This window comes from Typopeltis vanoorti, chromosome 6, assembly GCF_054136105.1.
Source record: "Typopeltis vanoorti isolate ZY-2024b chromosome 6, IOZ_Tvanoo_1.0, whole genome shotgun sequence".
In the NCBI taxonomy this organism is placed as follows: domain Eukaryota; kingdom Metazoa; phylum Arthropoda; class Arachnida; order Uropygi; family Thelyphonidae; genus Typopeltis; species Typopeltis vanoorti.
In genome coordinates this window covers 60,974,732-60,998,415 of record NC_143554.1, presented here as the reverse complement: position 1 = coordinate 60,998,415, position 23,684 = coordinate 60,974,732, and the positions used below count along the sequence as shown (strand labels likewise).

At 34.9% G+C, this 23,684-nt stretch overlaps 1 protein-coding gene across 2 annotated transcripts in view; it reads left to right on the top strand.

Moving 5' to 3' along the window:
* The window catches only part of LOC150105488 (vesicle-trafficking protein SEC22a-like), a 115,894-nt gene that overhangs the window by 86,195 nt on the left and 6,015 nt on the right, over nt 1-23,684 (top strand). Inside the window, exon 6 of one of the 2 annotated variants that reach the window (XM_090394202.1) lies at nt 16,135-16,203. The exons of the other annotated variant lie outside the window; for it this stretch is intronic. Within the exon in view, the coding sequence (XP_090250328.1) occupies nt 16,135-16,203 (69 nt within the window). The remainder of the gene's footprint in view (nt 1-16,134; nt 16,204-23,684) is intronic. 2 annotated transcript variants of the gene reach the window in all.

The following is a 23,684-nucleotide window of genomic DNA, read 5'->3' as shown; positions in this document are numbered from 1 at the left end:
TTTTTTAAATTTCCTTGGTTATAGAGTCTATAGAACAAATAACAGAGAAATCGCATATCACTCAGATTTTCATTATCTGGTATAATCTATAATCCCAGTGGATCTGGTATATCATGTTATAATGAGATCCACTGGTTATAACATGATATCCCAACATATATATTATGTTGGGAAGACATACATTCACATTCTGTGTAGAATGTTAAGTGTTACATGGACATGCATATCAGACTATGTAAACACGATTTATGCAATAATTAATTTTATGAAAATGAAGTTTATTTTATCAGGCCTTTGAACCTATTGTATACAGGAAGAGAGAATGGGATTCTTTCAGTGATAAAAACTTTTTAATATATGTAATAAAATATATTTTGAGAATTTTACATGTTTTTTCTTTAAATACATTCACATTCTCTGCGCTTACTACTCTCCATGCAAAAAACCTTCTTCTCACTCCCTTTGCTCACACTCTCTTTATATACATCATCCAAGGATTTTTTGCTCACACTCTCTTTATATACATCATCCAAGGATTTTTTGCTCACACTCTCTTTATATACATCATCCAAGGATGACCTCTTGTTTTCCCACCCATCTCCTGCCAGTCTGTGAAAAACTCCTTCAACGTTAATTGATAAAAACCCTTACTAATATACGAGGTGGTATCAAAAAGTTTCGAGACTAGGTTTGTAACACGCCAACAGATGCACGCACAGTCAGAGGAAGCACCTACCTTAATAAGTCAGTGTGCCAAAAGACATCGTTCAGTGTACATCGGGAGCTGTGCAACTGATGCTATTCTGACCACCTGCGTCACCACATCTGCGATTTCATCATAGACAGCAAGTTAGAACAAAGAGCAAACGTGAAATTCTGCATGAAACTGGGCAAATCTGCCACAGAGACATTTGACATGATTCGGCAAGTTTACAGCAATGCTGCAATGAGTCGTTCGAGGTGTTTTGAGTGGCATGCATGCTTCAAGAGCGGAAGAACATCACTGAAAGACGATAAGAGATCAGGAAGACCTTTAACGAGCTCAACCCCCAAAAATGTCGAAACCGTTCGGCAACTTGTGCATGAGGATCGTCGGAGAACACTCCACAACATTGCTACCATTGTCGGTCCAGGCAATCCTCGTGTGATTTGAACATGCGGCAAGGAACACCACGTCGAAGTCTGCCAAGAACTCCGTCAGCATGCCGTGGATGACCCATCCTTTATGTCGAGGATCATTACCGGTGACGAAACTTGGGTGTACTGGTACGACCCTGAGTCGAAGCAACAGTCTTCACAGCGGAAGAGCCCATCATCTCCACGACCAAAAAAGGCAAGACAGGTCTGCAGCTCGACCAAGTGCATGCTCATCGTCTTTTTCGACATTCGCGGCATTGTGCATCAAGAATTCGTCCTCAGGGGCCAGACCGTCAATAGCGAGTTCTACTGCCAGGTTTTAAGGTGTCTGAGGAGGACATTCGGCGAAAGCGACCGGATCTGTGATTCACAAAAAACTGGATGCTCCATGATGACAATGCACCCTGTCATCGAGATTGCCTCGCACGTGAGTTTCTTTGCCAGAAACAACATGATCTCACTTCCGCACTCATCCTACTCACCAGATTTGGCTCCTGCAGACTTCGCCCTCTTCCCAAAGATGAAGATCCAGCTCAAAGGTCACCTTTTTTTTGACATTATTGCGGAGATCCAGCACAAATCGCAGAAAGTGCTTGACATGCTTCGAAAAGAAGACTTCCAAGACACATTCCAGAAGTGGCAAGAACACTTGGAGGGCTGTATTGATATGCAAGGGGACTATTTCGAAGGTGCTAGTGTGTAAACGTAGATAAATAAAGTAATTTCTCATAAACAGAGCTAGTCTCGAAACTTATTGATACCACCTTGTATATGTTTCTATCATATCCCCACTCTCCTCCTATCCACTACACTCTGCAAATTCATTTCCTTAACTTTCTTCATACTCACCATTCCAAAAAAAAAAAAAAAAAAAAAGCTATGAGTTCCCCCTCTCATTCCCCACTTACCAATTATTACATGAAAAATTTTGAAAAAAAAGCAATACACTCAGCCATTCCCGACCAAAAAAAAAAACTTTTTCTGGCTAAGACATGTATCATCTGATGTGTTCTCTGTTTAGCTTCATTGCTTAGACAAAGACTCCTTCCTTTGTCACCTCAATAGTTTACATCCAAGAATTCAGTTTAAAAGGAAACTAACAATAGTTTACTCTGCAGAGATTGTATTGCATGTCACCTTAGTGATATGCAGTGGTGCACCCAGGGAGGGGGCCAAGGGGCCCCACCCTCCCAAAAAAAGAAAAAGTTAAAAACACTAGAAAATTTTCCAAAATACTTTTCTTAATTAAAATTAATTTTTTGTTTATGTTGTGTGTCATGTCTTCTATTTTAAAAATGCTTATGAATTAGGGGTCACATAAGGTGAGAGAGCCCTATAGCAGTGTTTCTCAACCTATGGTCTGCGACGATGGAACAGGTGGTCCACAGGCAGACTTAAATTAACCAAATAAATCTATATATTTTATTTATCCAAACAAAACAAATTAAAATTGAATAAGTAAAAATTATTGAAATAAAATGGATACTTAAAAAATGGAACAGGTGGTCCACAGGCAGACTTAAATTAACCAAATAAATCTATATATTTTATTTATCCAAACAAAAATTAAAATTGAATAAGTAAAAATTATTGAAATAAAACGGATACTTAAAAAATAAGATAAAAATAGCAGCAGAATGTTCTTGGAATGAGCATTCTGCCACTATTTTAATTTGTAGCGGCAAAATGACGAGTAATAAAAGGGGTGAAGTGAAAAAACAATATTTTTTATTGCTTCCACCTTCCTTTTCTGTTTTGTCAGATTTGAAGTGAACATGTGTTATCCACATTTCAACCAATTGCTTGTTGTTTATTGATTTTTTATTGTTGAAGGTTTTCCTCTTTCAACCAAGGCTCAATATATCTTCAGAAGTGCTAAGTAATAATTAGACAAAATGTGTTGTGAGTTAACTCCACTATTTTCCATATTTTTTGGAAATCGCTCGAAAAGCAAGCTGACAATTGAGTTGAAATGCTAACTCTCTTCAACCGAATTCCAATAATATGTGAAACTGTCATGACAGCATTCACTATATATATAAATATATATATATATATATATATATATATATATATATATATATATATATATATATATATACATCTTAGTTTTAACATGTTTACGAATTTTAACACTTTCGGTTGAATTTTATTGCTGCCGAGCGAACTCACACAATCTAATTAATAACAATAGTTTTTAGTTAGATACTGTGTTCGCCGGTGCAACGCATGGTTTTCTTGAGTCTATATATACAGCATAGTTTCTGTATGAGGGAACATGTGATTTATTAATCAGTGTCGTTTTTATCCCAGTTGTCTCTAATTGCACTATTTGTTGAGAAATATATTACACAGACTGCTTATACCTTATTCATTGACATAATAAAAGTACTTGTTTTTCTTGCCTCTGCAATATAGTGGCAATTGGGGGAGGGTGTGTTGTTTACCGTGGGAGTAAGTTACTATCGCCCTGCTCTGAACGTGTTTCAGCTTTTTTCTTCATTTGCGAGGTATATGCGAAACTTTTTAATTTCTTTTTTTCGAAAAGTAAAATCATGGGTGAGAGTTACATGTGAGTAAGTACGGTATTTCAATTATGCATAAGTACATTGGTACCTTCTTTAATGGAAAAATATCTCGGATGACAGTGATAATACAAAACGAGTTTGTAATGACAGTTTGTGTGTAGTTTCTGAAGAGAAAGAGGTCTGTAAAGAATCCACAGAAACACAGAATTCCCATCAGTTGCAATGCGATAATATTAATACGCTTAATGAAAGGAAAGATTTGCTGACTTGCTGGATACTCGACCAGTGGATCGCATTCAAAGGTAAATACAATTGGTTATTTTGTAGGAACATTTTTCTATTTTGTGACTTTTCTCCCTTTACAGTAATCATGCCTATGTTATTATTCAACAATTGTTTACAGTTTTGAATATCTATATAAAGTCAATATCAACAGCAGCCTGATTACGAACGTGTTATGAAAGAGATGGGGAGGTTTGGAGCTTCCACGGATAGTATTCAAAAGGTAAATACAATTGGCTATTTTGTATAGGGCCCCGAAACTTATTAGATTAGAATTTAACCACTGGGAAAGGGTTTGTGTCTACCTCAAAACTCTGAAACAGAATTTGGAAACATTTTCCGAATAACTTTTTATAAGAAATTTCTGTGATTTTGCAATCCATTTCAGGCTTGCAGTCACGAGAACGACCTTTCGGTATCGAAAAAAGAGCAGCTAATTGAGCTTTCAAGTGATAGTGGGCTTAAAATGCAATTCCATGATTGTAGTTTGGCTCGATTCTGGATCTCGCCTTCAGCGAGAAGTGAATTTCCCGAATTATTTGAAGAAATCAAAAATCGTCATGCAGTTTTCTACCACCTATCTTTGCGAGAAACGATTTTCATCGCTCCTTCAAATAAAAACAAAATACACAATTCATCTTAGTGTGTGTGTGTGCGCGCGCGCGCCGATCTTCGAGTGAAGTTAACCAGTATTGAGCGATATCCAACAATTCTGCAATATCAACAGTAGCCTGATTATGAACGCGTAATGAAAGGGACGGGGAGGTCGAGAAGCTCATCCATCTCATTAAAAGTAAATAGTAACATAATTATATCATTTTATTAAACAATTTTAACATAAAAAATTAAATTTTGTGGATAAAAATTAAAACTTTGTTTTAATTTTTATCCACAAAATTTAATTTTTTATCTATATATCCAGTCTGGTTGGCTGACTCTCCAGCCAAAAGGCTGCTAGTTCGAATCCCACCATGTGCATGGATGTTTGTGATTGTCTGTGAAAATACTAGTGGTAGTGGTCGGCGGTAGACGACGTTGGTGTAGATGATGATGATTGTAGTTGTGGTTGGTGAACACGGAGAGTTGTAGAGTAGGTGCCCTTCCTCGATATATCTTTCTACTACCTGGAGGTGTTATGTAATAATAATATCGACAAGCTTTATATGTTCATTGTGCATCACATAGTTTGCATTTGGCACTTGGAAATGCTATATCAGTGACAAATAAGAAATTGCATTGGCATAATTGAAAAGGTACACAATTTCTTCAATACCCCTAAAAGACAGGACGTCCTTATTGTTTATAATATTATAATGTTAATATCTTTTAAGATTTATAATATCTTTATTTAGCTTGCAAAAAAATATTTGTGTGCACCTTACCTTGTCTAAAATAATGCAAAAATCTGACAGTGACCTCTTAATTGCCCTAAATTTTGTTGATGATGTTGTGGCTCAATTAAATACCGTTCATGAAACACCAGATTCTTCATTTAAAGATATTTACGATGAAGCATGTATAAAAGCCAATAATTTTAATATTGACATTAAAAAGCCAAGGACTTTATCAAAACAAACATTAAGTCCAATGTTCCAGTCGATTCTGTAGAAGAGTATTTCAGGAGAACTATTTCATTCCATTTATTGACCAAATATTGACTCAACTTCATGAGCATTTCACTTGGCACCTCAACATTTTGAAATATATTTTTTTCTCTTCTACCAAATGGAAAAGATGCTCCAACAGCAAGTGCAATGGAAGATATTCATCAATTGTGTGAATTTTATGATGGTGATTTGCCTTATACAAATCCAGCAATTTTGAACGGCGAATTCAAGTTGTGGCATAAGAAATTTGAAAAACCGTTTGCAATAGCTCCATGTAAAGAAGCCGTTGATGCAGTTTCAAAGTGTGACAAAATGATCTATCCTAACATCTGTACCTTATTAAAAATATTTGCAACGCTTCCAGTAACAACGTGAATCAGTGAAAGGTCATTTTCTAACTTACACCTTTTAAAAACTTATTTAAGATCTATCATGACACAATCACGATTGAACAGACTGGCTTTGCTATATATATATATACACACAGAGAGAGAGAGATTAATGTAACCATGACCGAAATAATTCAAGAGCTTTGTAAAAAGAAAAGAAAACTGGATTTTGTTCTTTAAATAAATTTTTATAATCACCTAATGAATTTTATTTATTGAATGAAATTTAACGAATTTTAGTTGAATGGATAAAAATATTTTTAATGCAAATTCATTGTATTAAAAATATTTTTATCCATTCAATTCCCCCCCCCCCCCCAAGATTAAATCCTGGGTGTGCCACTGTGACATGCAATACAACCTCTGCACAGTTTTTAAGCTCCAACAGAAACTTGTTACCCTTATCCATCCCACTAAAGATCAGCACCTTCCTCTTGCAGTGCCTGCAGTATATAAAGTGCTCTTGTCCTGTGGTTAATCTGGTCCTGTGGACCATGTATTGACTACCACTTCACAGGGGAAAAAACCCACCATGCCCTATCATAGTAAATTTAAAAGAGAAAGATTGTTTTTGGAATCTGCAGCTGCTCAGAAATCATCTGAATTTAAATAAATACAGATGCAAGAAACTTCCCAAAATATGGGAAACATTGATCCTCAGAAATCCCAATTTACTACCTAAGTCTCCTACAAATGCTCAGAGGGTTCCCCACTAGATAGGACTTCAGGGTCAAATCCATGTTTTTATTTATTATTGTGTTGCATTTGTGTGTGTGTGTGTGTGTGTGTGTGTGTGTGTGTGTGTGTGTGTGTGTGTGTGTGTGTGTGTGTGTGTGTGTGTGTGTGTGTTCATTTGTACTCCCTGAAGATGACTCATTGACTGAAACAAAATATTGGAAGAATTAAAATAGTTTTTAATACTTTCTTAGCATTGTTAATACTCCATTAAACTTCCAACATGATGACAATGAAACCATAATCTCCTTACTCTTCTACAAGTCATAGTCCTCCTCATCATTCCCAGAATTCATTGTACTGTCCTTACAATTTTAGCAACGTGCTCTCTAAATTTTAGGTCTTTGTGCACCATCACTGCCAGATCTCTTATTTCTGCCACCATCTCCAAAACATTCTTAACCATGATATATTCTGCATCCCATTTTAGCTTCCCAAAAATATTAAAAGGACTAAGCTGAGACTGTGGTGAGCATAAAATACTGATAACTGAGTGTAGAAATACATTCAGATAGATTAAAAAGTAAATAAAACTAATGGTGATAAAATCAACACTGAAAGATGAATTACACAAGTTATGTAATTTAAAAGAACTGAAAATAAAGAAAAAAATTAATAAAAATCGGTTATACACATGGTAAGCCAACAACATACATGGTGAGTGCTGGCCGTTTCGTTTAAAATGTCATCAGCTGTAGAAGACTAGCTGTGAGCTAGCCAAATGTTTTTTAATGAAATGTGTATTAGGAGGAGTTTGGTTGGTTTGAGAATAGAAGAGACTGATTTATGTTGTTTATTGCCATGAATGGGGCAATAAATAAGGTCTTTTTGTGTTTTAACACACTGGGTGGTTTTTGTTGCTAGAGATTCAGAGCAATGCAATTTGGTTTCATTTTCTTAGGAAGTTGAAGATGGCCATCTCAATTTCAGGGATATACTGGTAGTATTGCATGCAAAGATATCTCAGTGTTGGGAATTTTGTTGTTGCTTGTATGTTTTTATTTGGGTTTTTTCTTTGTGGTGGAAAGTAAGTACAGGTATCCCCTGGTTTACACGGTTAATTAATCTCTTGATGTTACCGTGTATATCAAAATCACGTTAATCAAATCTAATAATCAATGGTAAAAATTACAATTCAACCATGATCTATTACTGTATTGATAATTCGTTTTATATGGTATTGTTAAATTGTGAATGAAACTATGTTGTGTAATTTATTTTTTTTCATTCACATTTAACATTGCTTATTATGTATTAATCATGATTTGTATAAAAAACTATTTATTATTCCTTAATTTAGGATTACTATTTAAATATTTATTCTAAATTTAACCTACTATTAATTTGTTAAACAATAATATGTGCAGAATTTATAATAACTAAAATATATATATGATGTAACGAAAAGTATTATTATAATTAATTCTACACGTAATGAAAAAGCTGATTAAATAGCTCAAATATTCTGTTTATTCTTATTTGTGAAAATTTAACGTTATGTAATCACTCATGTAGTAGTAGAGCATTGTATTACATTAGCGAAATGTTTGCGTTCATTTGTTGTCATGGAGACGCATGAAATAAACAAGCACGAGTCGAATAGAGCGTGACCTTCGGACTGAAAGGAGAGAAAAGATATAATAGAAGATTTTTAATTAGAGAGGAGAGAGGAAGTTTTTGCGGAGCGGGAAGGAAGGTAGGATACAAGCAAAGGAAGTGGAAGAAAATTATAAGTTCTCTAGGGCAGAAATTCATGAGAATAGTGTTTAGAAGTGAGCCAAAACATAGTGAATCATATACTTAGCTGCAAGTGAAGTCTGCAAGAATTAATGCCGTAACCGGATAAATAAAGAACTGGACATTCAATGGAAAATTCTGATTAGTTCCAGTTAGTCTAGGATTACGTCTTAATTCTATGTTGCCCTGAGAAGAATTATATTGAAATTAACTAGTTTGAGAAAAGTAAACAAGGAGAATTATCAGTGCCTTATTGATGTGTTTTTTTTTAGAGTAGTGAAGCGCGATTAACAGTAGTTCAGTTAAATCGTTGGAGAAATTTTATTAATGTGTTCCGCTAACGTAAATAAGTTAATTCATAAGTGTGCTCACAATTAATTGATGTATTGAAGATTGTATCTGGTAAGAGTAGTCATACTTGTTTGTTTATTCTAACATTAACATATCTTCGAAGTTCAAAGTCCGAAATAAGATTGCTTGGAATATTGTCTACCTTGATTAGTGCTTTCTGTGAATTTAAACATTAAGTACAGCTGATAGATATGTGGAGACTGTTTAAATAAGAAGTTTCGTTTTACTAACTTGAGTTAAGAAAGCTTGTGATTTTGAAACTGTGAATTGTATGTGAAAGTTTAGAACATTGAATTGGCATGAGTGACTTAGCAAGATGTATTAAGTTGATTGTATTGTTTCATTTTTAAGCAGAATTCTTGTATTTGTTATATATATCATATATTAAATGTTTTATTTTGTTAATCTAAATATTGTGTTTGCCTGAATTTTTTTTTATTGCACCGTTCATAAATATTCGAATCTTGCAGGAACCCCAAGTGGAATAGTAAATAATTCGGCCTAAATAAATGAGGAGACTGCTAACTTAATTAAAAATTGATCCTACTATTTTATATAGACTAATCTAAAAAGAGGGTGGCACAGCATAATTATAAATTTCCCTACTTTTGGATCGGTGATCAATTTGCAATTAGTTGTTATATTGATAAAAGTGACTTGAACCAAGATGGCGGATTTAGAACATAACATGAAAATAGAATGTCACGACAGTATGCTTTTAGGAAAGATAAAAAATGAGTACAAAGTAAATGTTTAATAAATACTTATACCTACATTATTTACTGCAATTTTTTTTTATCAAAAGAAGTTATCAAGAGTCGTTTGAACAGTTTTAGTTTTTTTCTTATTGGCATAAATTCTACGATAACAAGCAAAATGACTCTCCAGACCTCGGCAAAGAAGCAAATAAAACAAAGAAAAAACACTGCAAATATAATACATGATGTTACAATTAAGTGGATATTGAATCCAACATTATTTCATAGCCGAATATAGAAACTACAAGAGTTTCATGCTGAATATATAGAAACTAAAAAATTTCAGCGGATTCAAGCATAAGCAACCTTACAGGCAACTCGTAGTAAAGGTTGAGTAAGTCCAGATCACTTTCCTTAGTATTTTCCATAATGTGAAGCACATCTCCTAGAGGACATGTATGATAAATATTGAATCCAACATTATTTCATAGCCGAATATAGAAACTACAAGAGTTTCGTGCTGATTATATAGAAACTAAACGTTTTGGCGAATGCAAGCATAAGCAACCTTATGGGCAACTTGTAGTAAAGGTGGGGTAAGCTCCAGAATCACTTTCCTTAGTATTTTCCATAAAAAATACGGTGTGTGTGTGTGTGTGTGTGTGTGTGTGTGTGTGTAGAGAGAGAGAGAGAGTCTAATTCTGGCATGTTTTTGTACCATTCCTGGTACAAAAAAAAAAATTTTTTTTTTCCCAAGTTCCTGGAATAAGTTTTGCAAGGACTCTCATTTGGAGACAATTAGATCTGCTAACATGGCCAAGCCAGATGCATTTGTCACTTCAGTTCTTTGTTATAATGTCATCTCTTGGCAAAAGAACCAATTCTCTGCCTCACTTCTGAGTTTGTGATATGCTCAGTGTATGGTATTTTAGGATATTCATTTTAGAAATTATGGACTTTACAACCATGTTATAAATAACTGTTTTAATTTCCCAACGTTTTGATCTTCATATTAAGATCATCATCTGGAGTATATACAAGGACAAGCTGAGTTATATTACACACAGTAAGCTAAAGAAATAATGATTGGATGTTGTTTGATGTCATCAAATCATTGTTTCTCTAGCTTACTGTGTATAATATATCTCAGCTTGTCCTTGTATATACTCCAGATGATGATGATCTTAATATGAAGATCAAAACGTCGGGAAATTAAAAGAGTTATTTATAACACAGTTGTAAAGTCCATAATTTCTGAAATAATTAATGCTGATCACCATGCAACACTAAAAGAAAGTATTTTACGAGATATTTATAATAGTTCATTTCATATGCCAGGTGCCCATTTCAGCTGAAAAGAGGTATGTGTATGTATATATATAAATAAATGAACAGCCTATATTTCTAACCACTGCAGGGTGATGGCCTCTCCCATTGCAGGAGATTTTGTGTCTACTATTCCCAGTCCATATTGGGAGAGTGTCAAACATCCATGCCTATGCAGGATTCAACCCTGCAGCCTCTTGGCTGGAGAGCGGATATGCTAACCACTCTGCCAACCAGGCCAGCATATATACAGAGTGGCCATAAAATAACTTTCCCTCTTTGGAGGCATCTGTAGCTAAAACCAATAAATGGATGAGACCAAATTTTATATTGAGACGTTTGAAGGCATGGGGAGATTATTTCCGTGAAAAAAAGATTTAGTACCAAAAGTCGCCAATAGGGGAAATTTTTGTGCTGGTGGAGCCAAAAACCAGCGGGTAATTACATTGAAGGCAGATAAAATAGAATAATAACATTTCGACGGTGTAAGCGACAGCCGCGTCACTCATTTCAGCTGGATATGTGGCGCTTTACAATGATAATAATAATAATAATAATAATAATAATTAAACTAAGACAACTTGCGAGAGACACAGAAATTAATGTAGTGATTGAACTCACAGGAAATAATGTTTTATTCATCAGAATCAGGGTCCCCTGGACCACATACACAATTTTCAATACACTGCTTTCCATCCTCTGCCAGGTCTAACTCCTAGTGATCTAGTTTCTGCAAACTTCTTAATCATAGCTCTCAGTGCTACAGCTGACATCGGACCTGTATGCAGGTTATGAAGCATTCTAAATTCCCGAAGGGCCGCTACGGCATTGCACTGTTTAAGGTAAAACAACTTAACAAGTAAAGCACGCTGAGGTAAGATAGGACACATATTGAGCACAATTCGTCAGTCATTCGAATAACTGCCTGAACATTCCCAATCCCTTTTTAAGTGGAATTTGTGGCGCTACTGTCATGTATGCACAGTAAAATTTGCATAATCTTTTTACCTGTGTTTACTGCAAATATTTGACTGCTTTCGGTTCTGCCAGCACCAAAAATTTCCCTATCGGTGACTTTTGGTACGAAATCTTTTTTTCGCGGAAATCATCTCCCCATGCCTTCAAAAGTCTCAATATAAAATTTGGTCTCATTCCGTTTATTGGTTTTAGCTACAGATGCCTCCAAAGAGGGAAAGTTATTTTATGGCCATCCTGTGTGTGTGTGTGTGTGTGTGTGTGTGTGTGTGTGTGTGTGTGTGTGTGTGTGTGTGTGTGTGTGTGTGTGTGTGTGTGTAAATATATTAAAAGAGAAATAAATTAATTAGAAGAAACTTTTGAGAGCTCATAATGTAAATTTAATTATTTGGTATTAGCATAGCATTCAATGGTATTTCTTGAGGGTAAATACCATTAACTCATGATTTTTTTTTTTTTTAATTTTGTTTTTATTATTACATGGGAATCATGAGGGACTTGAGACTCGTCTTGGAAGCTATCGCTAACCATTAGTGATGAAGCACCTGTTATGCCTCTCCTTAAACTCATTTACTAACAAAGCATTCATGACTCCTCTCTGGCAACCCATTCCACTCATTTAGTACTTGCATACCTTTCTTACAATATGGTAAGATTTGAAAGATTTCATTAGTATCTATTCTATAAAAATCCCTTTAGTAATGTTTTATCTTATCCCTTTTTTATTATATGCCAGCTAAACTTTATAGTCCATAAACCTTCCTTCTGTCCTCATAGAGAGCAAGCTACAGACCAGACACTATTTTGGTTCACTTGTCTTTGAATCTTCTCCATCGCTTCCACATCCCAAAAAAAATTCCAGTGACCAAATCTATGCACAGATTTGTTTGTCTTGGTGATAATGATGGACTGCAGGAGATAAAAAATTAAAATATAATCATATAGCATCACTATTCTGTAACTTATTAAAATCAATATTTTCTTCTTGCATTTAATTTTTTTTTTTCCAGAATATTATTTGTACATTCTGAAACTGGATACCAAGATTATTTTGCTATTACTAAGTCACTTAAATAATCTTGTTATCCAGTTTCAGCATGTACAAATGCTTTTAATATTTAAAATGTTTATTTGAAGTATTAAAAATAATTTTGATAGGAATTGTTTCCATATATTTGTCTTCTTACTTAGGTCATTTATATTCATGAAGGAGTATTAGTTTAATATATGCACTTTGATGCCAAAAACGATTCGTGGCATTTTTCTCTTAAGCATTCTGAAAACATGGTCAAGCATAGCCCTTCCTCATATAGTATAGAACCAAGATAATTGACAACTCTTCTATTAATTCTGCTCCATCACAGGTAGTTTTCTCTATTATTAATACATTATATATCTTAAATTCATGCACTCCCTATAAAATATCTTCATCTCCCTCCATTGTTTATAATCTCTCACACACACACACACACACACACCCTTTTTACAGTTTCTAGACCTCATATTCTTGTTCCCCCATTTCCATTCTGTAATTCCTCACAGTATCCTATCTAGTAAACTCTCTTTGCTAGCATATCAAGCAATCTTATCATCTCCTTTCCTTTTTACTAACCTCTGTAAATATTCTCTCACTCAGCTAATATTCTTTACTGACAGCATTATTGTACTTCTTATTTAGAACGTTTTGAAAAAAAAAAAAAGAGAGAGGGAGAGCACAATGACTTTCCTCATCTTCCAGAAAATTCACAGACAGATAACATCTGTATTAGTGTGTGTGTGTGTGTGTGTGTGTGGTTCACATAGCCTGATTTATGGAATAACTGCTTCCTTGTCTGTAACTGTCATTCTCATTTTTATAGCACCCATTTTTCTTATCTTTAATAGTGGCCCTTGAATTTCATTTCCTTAGCTATTGCTATTTTTAAATTCCCTGAAATTTTATAGTATGGATCTATGAATAGGGTACATACCCTCAGTGTTCTATTTCTATATTCTAGAGTAATAAACTTTGCATGAAGGAATTAATTAGCATCCTTCCATGCCACCATTACCACTTTGTAGTTAAATATTAGATGTAATTGTCTTTTATGCTAATTTTAAATACTTTTTTCATATAAGCAGATACTGCTTGGTTATAGGATACTACGTAATCATATTGTATGCTATGTGCTTGTTATTTGCATGTATTAATTAGCCATTTTACCTATTTAGCAAGAAGAGGAACCCATTCCCCCGTCTTTGTCTGAAAACTAGGTTGGTTATTCTTGCTTGAAAAAAGTATAATAAAATTCCTCATGTTACAGACAGGACCTAGATCCAAGTGTTTTTCCCAGGAAAGTGATGTGATCAAATCAATTAGGCATGGAAACATCTCATCATCTTTCCCCTTCTAATTCACACATTTCTTCATAGTTCATGTTTATGCAGATTATCTCATAGAGAAACCATTTTGATAATTATCCAAATTTAAGCAACAAAATATTCCACCTCAAAGATTCATAAAATTATTACCATATATAATATACAGAGTAGAATCCTGAGAGCAGAATTCCATTTGTCATTATCCTTTTCTGAAACATTGCTCTGCACACTCATATGAGGGTGGTCTGAAATGTTCTTGGCCTTACAATGAAAAAACGAATTTATAATTTCAAAATTATTTTTATTTTTCAACATAATCTCCCTTAAGACTAATACATTTATTCTAGAGATGTTCCTTTATCCCGTCCCTTTAGTGGATCTCAGTAAAATCTGCAATATACCCCTCTACAGCTGCAATCACCTCGTGATTTGAAGAAAAACGTTGACCAGCAAGGAAGAGTTTTAGTTTTGGGAAGAGATAGAAGTCAGATGGAGCCAAATCTGGAGAACAGGGTGGATGTTCCAAGAATTCATAGTGCAGATTCCTTAATTTTCCCCATTGCCAAAACACCTTTGTGGGCAGGTGCATTGTCCCTGATGAAAGATGATTTTTTTCTTCTGCAAACCGGGCCTTTTCTCACGAATTTTTTCAGTTGGGCTGGTTAAAATATCGGAATAATATTCCCCGGTTATTGTTTTACTCTTTTCAAGATAATTAATAAACAAAATGCCTTTAGCATTCCAAAACACGATGGCATGACATTTTTTCTGCTGATGGGAACTGACTTTGTCTTCTTTGGTGCTAAACAACTGGCTTCTGTCCACTGTTTTTACTGCTGTTTGGATTCTGGTGTGTAATGGTGAATCCAAGTCTCATCCATAGTAATAAATCGACACACAAGAATAAAATCAGTTTTAATCTTGTTAAAATGCTCCAAGCACTGTTCAGAGATTTTCATGTGCGTACATTTTTGATCTGCTGTGAGCAAGCGCAGCACGTATCCTGCGCAACGCTTTTTCATTTGCAATTCTTCATGCAAAATATATCCTACATGTTCTTTGAAATGCTTATAGTCTCAGCAATTTCACACACTTTGACTTGCCGGTCATCCAATACTATATCGTGCACTTGATCAATGATTTCTAGTGTTGTTACACTTTTTGGATGTCCTTCACATCAATCATCTTCAAGGCTGGTAAACTTTTTTAAAAAGTTTACGTTTAAAACTTGGCAGCCCATTTCTTAATTGTTAAAAATGAAGGAGAAGAGTGCCATAAACTTTTATGAACTTCGAATGAATTTCTTTTGGCATTAAACTTTCTTTTACAAAGAATTTTTTATAACTGCACGATACTCAATTTTATCCATTTCACGGGATACATACAACACTTTTGCTTCAGACAGCTGTATAAAACAAACTATGAATGACTTTCCAATTTCACATGGATGCTTATGACATATGTACCAACTTAGAAAAAAAAAATCTTGCCGATAGTGTTGCCATCTATGGTCAAGGCCGAGAACTTTTCAGACCACCCTCATATGTACCACTCATCATCATTAGTCTGCATCTCCAATTATAAATCTATTATTCATCATTTTGCTTCATTTAAATGGTAACTTCTCATGTGGTAGAATTTCTTTACTGATTTCTGTTTAAATCCATTATCTCCGAAAAGCATCGCACAGGAATTTTTACCTAAAAAAAAAAAAAAAATCTGTTTACTAAATTTTCCTTGGAAGAATTTAAAAAATATTATCTTAAGGCTTTTATAATGGAGGAGAGTGTACGTACATCCATATGATGAATGAGTTAATGCAAAAAGGAAAATGGCCATCTTTTTTAAATTAAGATATACAAAATTATCCTGTTTACAGGACTGTTATTCACAGTGCCTTCCTATTCAAATTGTATTATTATGTTTGAAATTGTACAGACGTTACTAAACTTAATTCTATATGAAATTTTCAAAGGCATGAAAATTTCCTAATTAATCTTTGTTGTAGGAAGTTGATGGTACAAGTCTATTTCATGGGTTTACTTTTCTTTTTGAAGCAGGCTTAGGATTGGTTCAGGTAAGTGTAATTTATATGTAATGTAATATAAAGCTGCATTTATAGTGTATAATTAAGTAATGAAATTGATAATAAGAATGGCTAATTTCTTTATTAGAAGAACATTTTCCACCCCTTGTATTTCTTCTTTAGTCTCTTTCCGTCCACTAGAGAAATACTTCATGGACACCTGATCTAATAAAAAAAAAAAAAAGGGGGAGAGGAGAATAAATGAAAAGGTGACACAGAAGTAGCAAAGACAATTTGGTTTTGTGGAAATGGGAAAGGTACTTTTAGAAAAGAAATCAGAAATGGTCAGAAAATATAATATGAGAACAATTAAGAACATAATAGAAAACAAGAACATAAAGGAAGAAATAAATAGTTTCCAAATCTGAAAAATAAGTAGCCTTTCATTTAGTGTTATATGGTGATCAGCATTCATTATTATTATTATGTGACACCTCCAAGGAGTCCAAAGACTCATCGAGTGAGGGCACCTACTCTGCAACTCTGTCTCCACCAACTACAGCAAACTGCAACTACCGTCATTATCTACACCAATGGCATCTACTGTGCATCCATAAACCTCTGAGATGGTGTCTGAAATATGGGCATGCCCAAACTGCCAGTCATGGCTTTACTACCTGTGTCTAATGTAGTGGTAAAGAGCATGATACAGTGTTTCTGATTATCCATGCAATACATGAAAAGCCAATAGGAAAAATGTCGCTTGCTTTTTTTTTCAAAAGGATTTAGAAGGACGGACTGGCAGTATCTCCCAAAACAGTGAAGAAACTGTGATAATAAATTTTACTCTGGAAAGAAAGCTAAATGTGTTAAATCAGGGAGATCATCCAGCCTACTCCTGTGCATGTCAGAGATGGAAGAATGCAAAAAGAAAGTTAGCTACCACCTCACCTATCCTGAAATCCTCTTATGCTGAGAAGGGTGGAGATTAAGAAAATATCAACAGCAACTCAAACTCATATGTCTATTCCACCACTCATGAAACAATTCCAAAAATGGTGCCGTTTGATGAGAATCCATTTGTCAAGAAAATTATAGCCAGGATATCAATGAAAGATAAACCACTAGGTAACTCCAGAAAAATGGATACTTTGGTATCTGCTGAAAGTAAATTAAACTTACCAAATGATTCTGACACATCAGATGATGTTTTGAACATTTTTCCAGAGGTGGACACTGTTCATCCACACTTCCCAAAATCAGTTGATAAATATAAACCTGAAAAAGGGAGGCTGGTACTCTCTCGGAAATCAGACAGGTATAAAAAGCCAAAAAATAGAAAAATTTTTACATTGAACTGTCATGGAATTCTCCAGAAATATATGATATTAAGAACCTGCTGTAGAAACACAAGCCCTTCTGTTTCTGTCTGCAGGAAACATTTAAAATCCACCTTATGGAATTTCACCATTGTTCATGAGGACAGAACTTGAGATTATTATTATTATAATCTAATAATCTAGCCCTCACCCCTTCTTAGCCCTCACCCCTTCATTCTCAGCTTCCAAGAATGCTCTATCCTTTCCCTACCCTCCATAAAATTAAAAATTCCATCAAACTGAAATCCTGTATGACCCTTTCAGAAGTTTCAGTCTCAATCATACCACCCCTCCTTTCCTTGTTTGTTAGTCTGCATTCTACAAATCTCAATCTGTCTTCATAATCTGTATTCCACAATCCTGATATAATTTTTGACACTCTCCTTTGCTCTCTCTCTCCACTGTACCAGAATCACCATGGAAAACGGATCAGACCTGCTGTTACACCCTGATATCTTAGGAATGCAAAATTCTCAGCTATCATGGTGTAACATGAAGAGCAAGTAAAAAAAAATAATAATAAAAAAAACCCAGCATTAAAGCTAATTTAAATGAATATTTAAAAGAAAAAGGAAATATTCTTGCATCCAACGAAATATATATAAAATAAAGGTGTTTGGTTGAACTAACTAACTAACAAAAGGAAAGAATAAAGTATAATTTCTGGGAAATTCCCATGCTACTCTCTTAAACACTATTAATATAATTAACGGCTATTTTAGCCTGTTTTTGTTTAGGAGTGTCCCTTATATTTAATACATTGGCTAACATAACTCAAAAGGGGGTATATATATTTTTTAGGGCATTATGGGGCGAGTATAGAAGGCAATTATGGCAGAATAAAAAATGTGGAAAAATTATGTACATACCTTGTTTTTGGTTTAAAGATGCCTTCTAAATCCAAGCTCTTGTTGAAAGGTTGTGTGTAAATGGGGGGGGGGGGGGAGGGAAGAACATGGGGATGTACTTGAGACACGGGAAATAAATTTGGGAACCCGGGTTACTATTAATAATATATATATATATATATATATATATATATATTATTTTTGTTGTGGGGAGAGAGGGGGGGGGGGGAGAAGGGGAAGGGTATCCTTATGTGGAAACTGGGGCAAGGGTTTACGGGGGTGTGGACCGTTTCGGTCATCGTCTGACCATCGTCGGAACTTTATGGGAATGACTAGGGCTATGTCAAGGCTGCAAGACGTATCTGCCAAAATTGGGCATTTGTTGTCGCTAAATGTGCCGGAGGCGTGGCTTAATTTGTAAGTTTTGGAACATCCAGCATTTCGGAAATTAGGTAGGGGCAGTGGACGTTGATAGAATTACCATCGCATTTTATGGCAATAGTTTCGGATATTCTAACCATTGTTTTGCTTTCTTGTTTGTCAATGATTATGGCTTTGTCAATTTGGGGGATGTGTTTTAGTTCCAAGGGCATAAGCTGCAATTTCTGTCTTCCCTGTATTCTGTGGTTTGTTTTTCTTTTTGATGTTGCGATGTTTTTCGTGTTCAGATATTCTGGAATGGGAATACTGCAATCCCTGAAGTGCTCTTGTAGTCTAGTCCCATAACGACCTAATTGTAGAGCCCGTGTAGGTGACGTCACAGTCTTTTTGATGAGGGAAATTTGTAAACTACGTTGTGGTGTTTGAATAATTCTTTGTGAGTGAGAGATTTAGTAGGTTTTAGGATAGTTGCTAATTTATGGTTTGTGGTGAATACTAGCTTATAGTCCGTGTTTTGAAAATGTATTTGTAAGCCCTTGTACGTGTTTTGGATGTATGGCAATTTGATGACCATTACGTGTCGGGAAGTCTGCTTTTGTTGTATTATTGTTAAGACGGGGATTTTGCCGTATAGTTCGCGTAATTTATTAGATGCGTGGGGGTAGTTGCGATTTTTGAAAACCTGTGTTAAATACTTGAGTTCAGTGTTAAGAAAATTGCTGTTGGTGGAGAATTTGTAAGCATTGATAAATTGTGATAGGATGACTGATTTTTTAACGGAATATGGGTGGTATGAATTGAAATGGAGGTAGTTTCCGACATGTGTGGATTTGTGAAAATGAAAGCACCCAAACACACATTTCTCTGAAAGCACCCAAACACACATCAATGACTAATTAATCAGAAGCCATAACAGAATTGCCACGAAGATATTTCGTCTTAACAATAATACAACAAAAGCAGACTTCCTGACACGTATGGTCATCAAATTGCCATACATCCAAAACACGTACAAGGCTTACAAATACATTTTCAAAAACACGGACTATAAGCTAGTATTCACCACAAACCATAAATTAGCAACTCTCCTAAAACCTACTAAATCTCTCACTCACAAAGAATTATTCAAACACCACAACGTAGTTTACAAATTTCCTCATCAAAAAGACTGTGACGTCACCTACACGGGCTCTACAATTAGGTCGTTATGGACTAGACTACAAGAGCACTTCAGGGATTGCAATATTCCCATTCCAGAATATCTGAACACAAAAAAACATCGCAACATCAAAAAGAAAAACAAACCACAGAATACAGGGAAGACAGAAATTGCAGCTCACGCCCTTGAACTAAAACACATCCCCCAAATTGACAAAGCCATAATCATTGACAAACAAGAAAACGTAACAATGCTTAGAATATCCGAAACTATTGCCATAAAATGCGATGGTAATTCTATCAACGTCCACCGCCCCTACCTAATTTCTGAATGCTGGACGTTCCAAAACTTACAAATTAAGCCACGCCTCCGGCCATTTAGCGACAACAAATGCCCAATTTTGGCAGATACGTCTTGCAGCCTTGACATAGCCCTACAGTCATTCCCACAAAGTTCCGACGATGGTCAGACGATGACTGAAACGGTCCACACCCCGTAAACCCTTGCCCCAGTTTCCACATAAGGATACCCTTCCCCTTCTTTCCTCCCCCTCTCCCCACAACAAAATAATATATATATATATATATATATTAGGATAACCAAGCAATTTTATATGCTTGGTTATTTTAGCTCCTAATCCCCAAGTATGCAAACAATTAAGTTTGCGCCTGAAACAAAGTTCAAGTCTAAAGATGGTACAACACCAGGGCAACTCATTGTAAAGGTGGCTAAAGCTTTGATCACTATTCTTAGTATTTTCCCATAATGTAAAGCACATCTCACTAGAAGATGTATACTGTGCTTTACATTATGGGAAAATACTAAGAATAGTGATCAAAGCTTTAGCCACCTTTACAATGAGTTGCCCTGGTGTTGTACCATCTTTAGACTTGAACTTTGTTTCAGGCGCAAACTTAATTGTTTGCATACTTGGGATTAGGAGCTAAAATAACCAAGCATATAAAATTGCTTGGTTATCCTAATATACAATATACCCAAGTTAAAAATTTATTCCATATATATATATATATATATATTATTAATAGTAACCCGGGTTCCCAAATTTATTTCCCGTGTCTCAAGTACATCCCCATGTTCTTCCCTCCCCCCCCCCCCCGTTTACACACAACCTTTCAACAAGAGCTTGGATTTAGAAGGCATCTTTAAACCAAAAACAAGGTATGTACATAATTTTTCCACATTTTTTATTCTGCCATAATTGCCTTCTATACTCGCCCATAATGCCCTAAAATATATATATACCCCTTTTGAGTTATGTTAGCCAATGTATTAAATATAAGGGACACTCCTAAACAAAAACAGCCTAAAATAGCCGTTAATTATATTAAAAGGAAAGAATATATTAATGTTGTAATATGATATAAAAGAGAAAATTTATCTAAGTAAAGCAGAAAAGGATTAGTCATAAGAAATGGTATGTGAGAGGCTAGAGATTAAAATATTAAATGAATTCATAGAAAAATTTTGGAAAGGGGATTAAGTTAGAAGCTAGCGGAAGAAAAACAACAGACTATCGCTCAGCGCCGATTCCAGGATTGAGACATCGTTTGGCTCGCCGACCAAAGGACGTTTGGCAGAAAAAAAAACGCCACCCTAATTGGTCGGTGAAGTAAAAACAAGTAGGGGCGGAGAAAAGAAGTTAAAGAGGGTGCCGTTAGGAGAGCAAGTATAAAAGGGTTATTAATTTTTGACCCCCCAAGGCTTTTTGGTTTTTGTTTTGGTTCTGTTCCCGAGGAGTTCTCTACGAGCTCCGTGGCATAGGTTTCATGCGGTTTTCCTGAGTGGAGATTGGGGTTATATCTCCGTCGTCACAACATGGAAACAAAAGTGAGCGGGATTTCGATTCCGGATTTCCTATGTAAGAAGCGAAGAATGCCATAGAGTCAAAGAAAAGGAAACATATTCTTTGTGTTTCAACTTCAGTGACAACCACGAGAAAGGGAAAGCTATAAAGATATCGATATCCACGTCGCAAGTCGCACAGCCGTCATATAGATGATTCAAAGTGTGTCCTGAATTACGAAAGTTTAAGACCGTGTAAGCATAGTTCAACTCCAAAAGGAACGTAGGAGTAGCAGATTATCGGAGAGGTTATACCAAGCTAGTTCAATCAGAAGAAGGTAAAGGCCCATATGAAAAAACTCAAGAAAGAAAGGTACTGTAAAGTATATCTAATGTTAACTAAAATTTGTCTGTAATAAGTATCATTATTCTAATATGGAACTGTTGAAGTGACCAAGGAAAATTTATACTAGGACTTTAGTATCTGACAGAATATATTAAAAGTAAGCTGGCTAGTGTTAATGTTATGTGAATAATTAAGTGTCCTGAGAATTTTGCATGTCTATTGTAATGTATAGGAAAGTTAAAATGTCATAGTTGTGTGTTAGTGCAGAAAAAGGTTTAGTTAATCTACTTAAGTTTAAATGGTTAAATAGTGTGAATTAATCTTATTTGTCCATGTCAAATGAATTTACGTGTTGAATGTGTATGGCGGCATGATCGTAATACTAGTTATGTGTTAGTGCAGTAAATGGTTTAGTTAATCTACTCAAGTTTGAATAGTTAAATAGTGTGAATTAATCTTATTTGTCCATGTCAAATGAATTTATGTGTTGAATTGTTATGGCGGCATGATCGTAATACTCATTATAGGATCATAGCCTAATTACTTGTAATAAGTTAATGTTAGTTTATAAGTATTTAGTTTAGCATTGAATTGAGTAATAACAAAAATTGAATTGTACCATGTTAAAGTTTTTAATAAACCTTTGTTCAATGATAAGAAAAGTTGTCTGAAATTGCTGTCCAATGCACCACTTGAAAATTTATGAACCTAATCACGCGGGAAAAATTAATGTGTTAAGAAACGAGATAAAGTGCCACGACTGCAACATAGTTACACTTTCAGACATATTTTAGTTCTTTCTCCTTGTTTTTGTATATAATATCTCAAACTAAACATCCCAAAAGGCGCAGTATAAATACAAATATTAGGGGTACTAAGGGGAGAAATAACTTAAGTATTAGTAAAAATTTTGGTGATATCTCGAGCATAGATAATAGAAGAACATAGATAAGAGGAAATTATTAGATAGAATAAAAATGACATTGCAAAATGACTTCCTTATCTTTTCATGTCAAGGTTTGTTTCAGCATTGCTATTATCCTCTGAATTGTATTTACAATTTTTGCTATATGACTCTTGAACTTCCACTTCCTGTTTACTAAAACTCCAAGATCCCTGGCCTCATTATGTTTGTTTAAACATAATCCCACCAATATAATATGACATTGGATATCTAATCACACCAAAGTGCATGACTTGACATTTACTGGTCTTTCCAAGATGACTCCAGAGCTGTCAGTCAGTGGCTTTTCTTCGCTATGTTACTTCTGAAGATCAGATATCATCATTATCAACCATCAATCCAGCATGATTTTGGTTGGCATTGTGGACATTTTTCCTCCCATAGCATCCAGTCCAGTACCTCTTTTGTCCATTGTTGATCTTGTCTTTAAACAATATGTCCAGCCCATTGCCACTGCAGATGTTTCATTCTTTCTAATGTAAGAGACTTTGGTTGATTTCTTATCCACTTATTCCTGTTGTGATCCAGTCTTGTGATAACAAGCATATTTCTTTCCATATTAAATTGAGTTGCTCTTAATTTTTGAAATTCATGTGCATTTAGTGTCCATGTTTCATAGCTATATGCCAATATAGAAAGAATATGTTGGTTA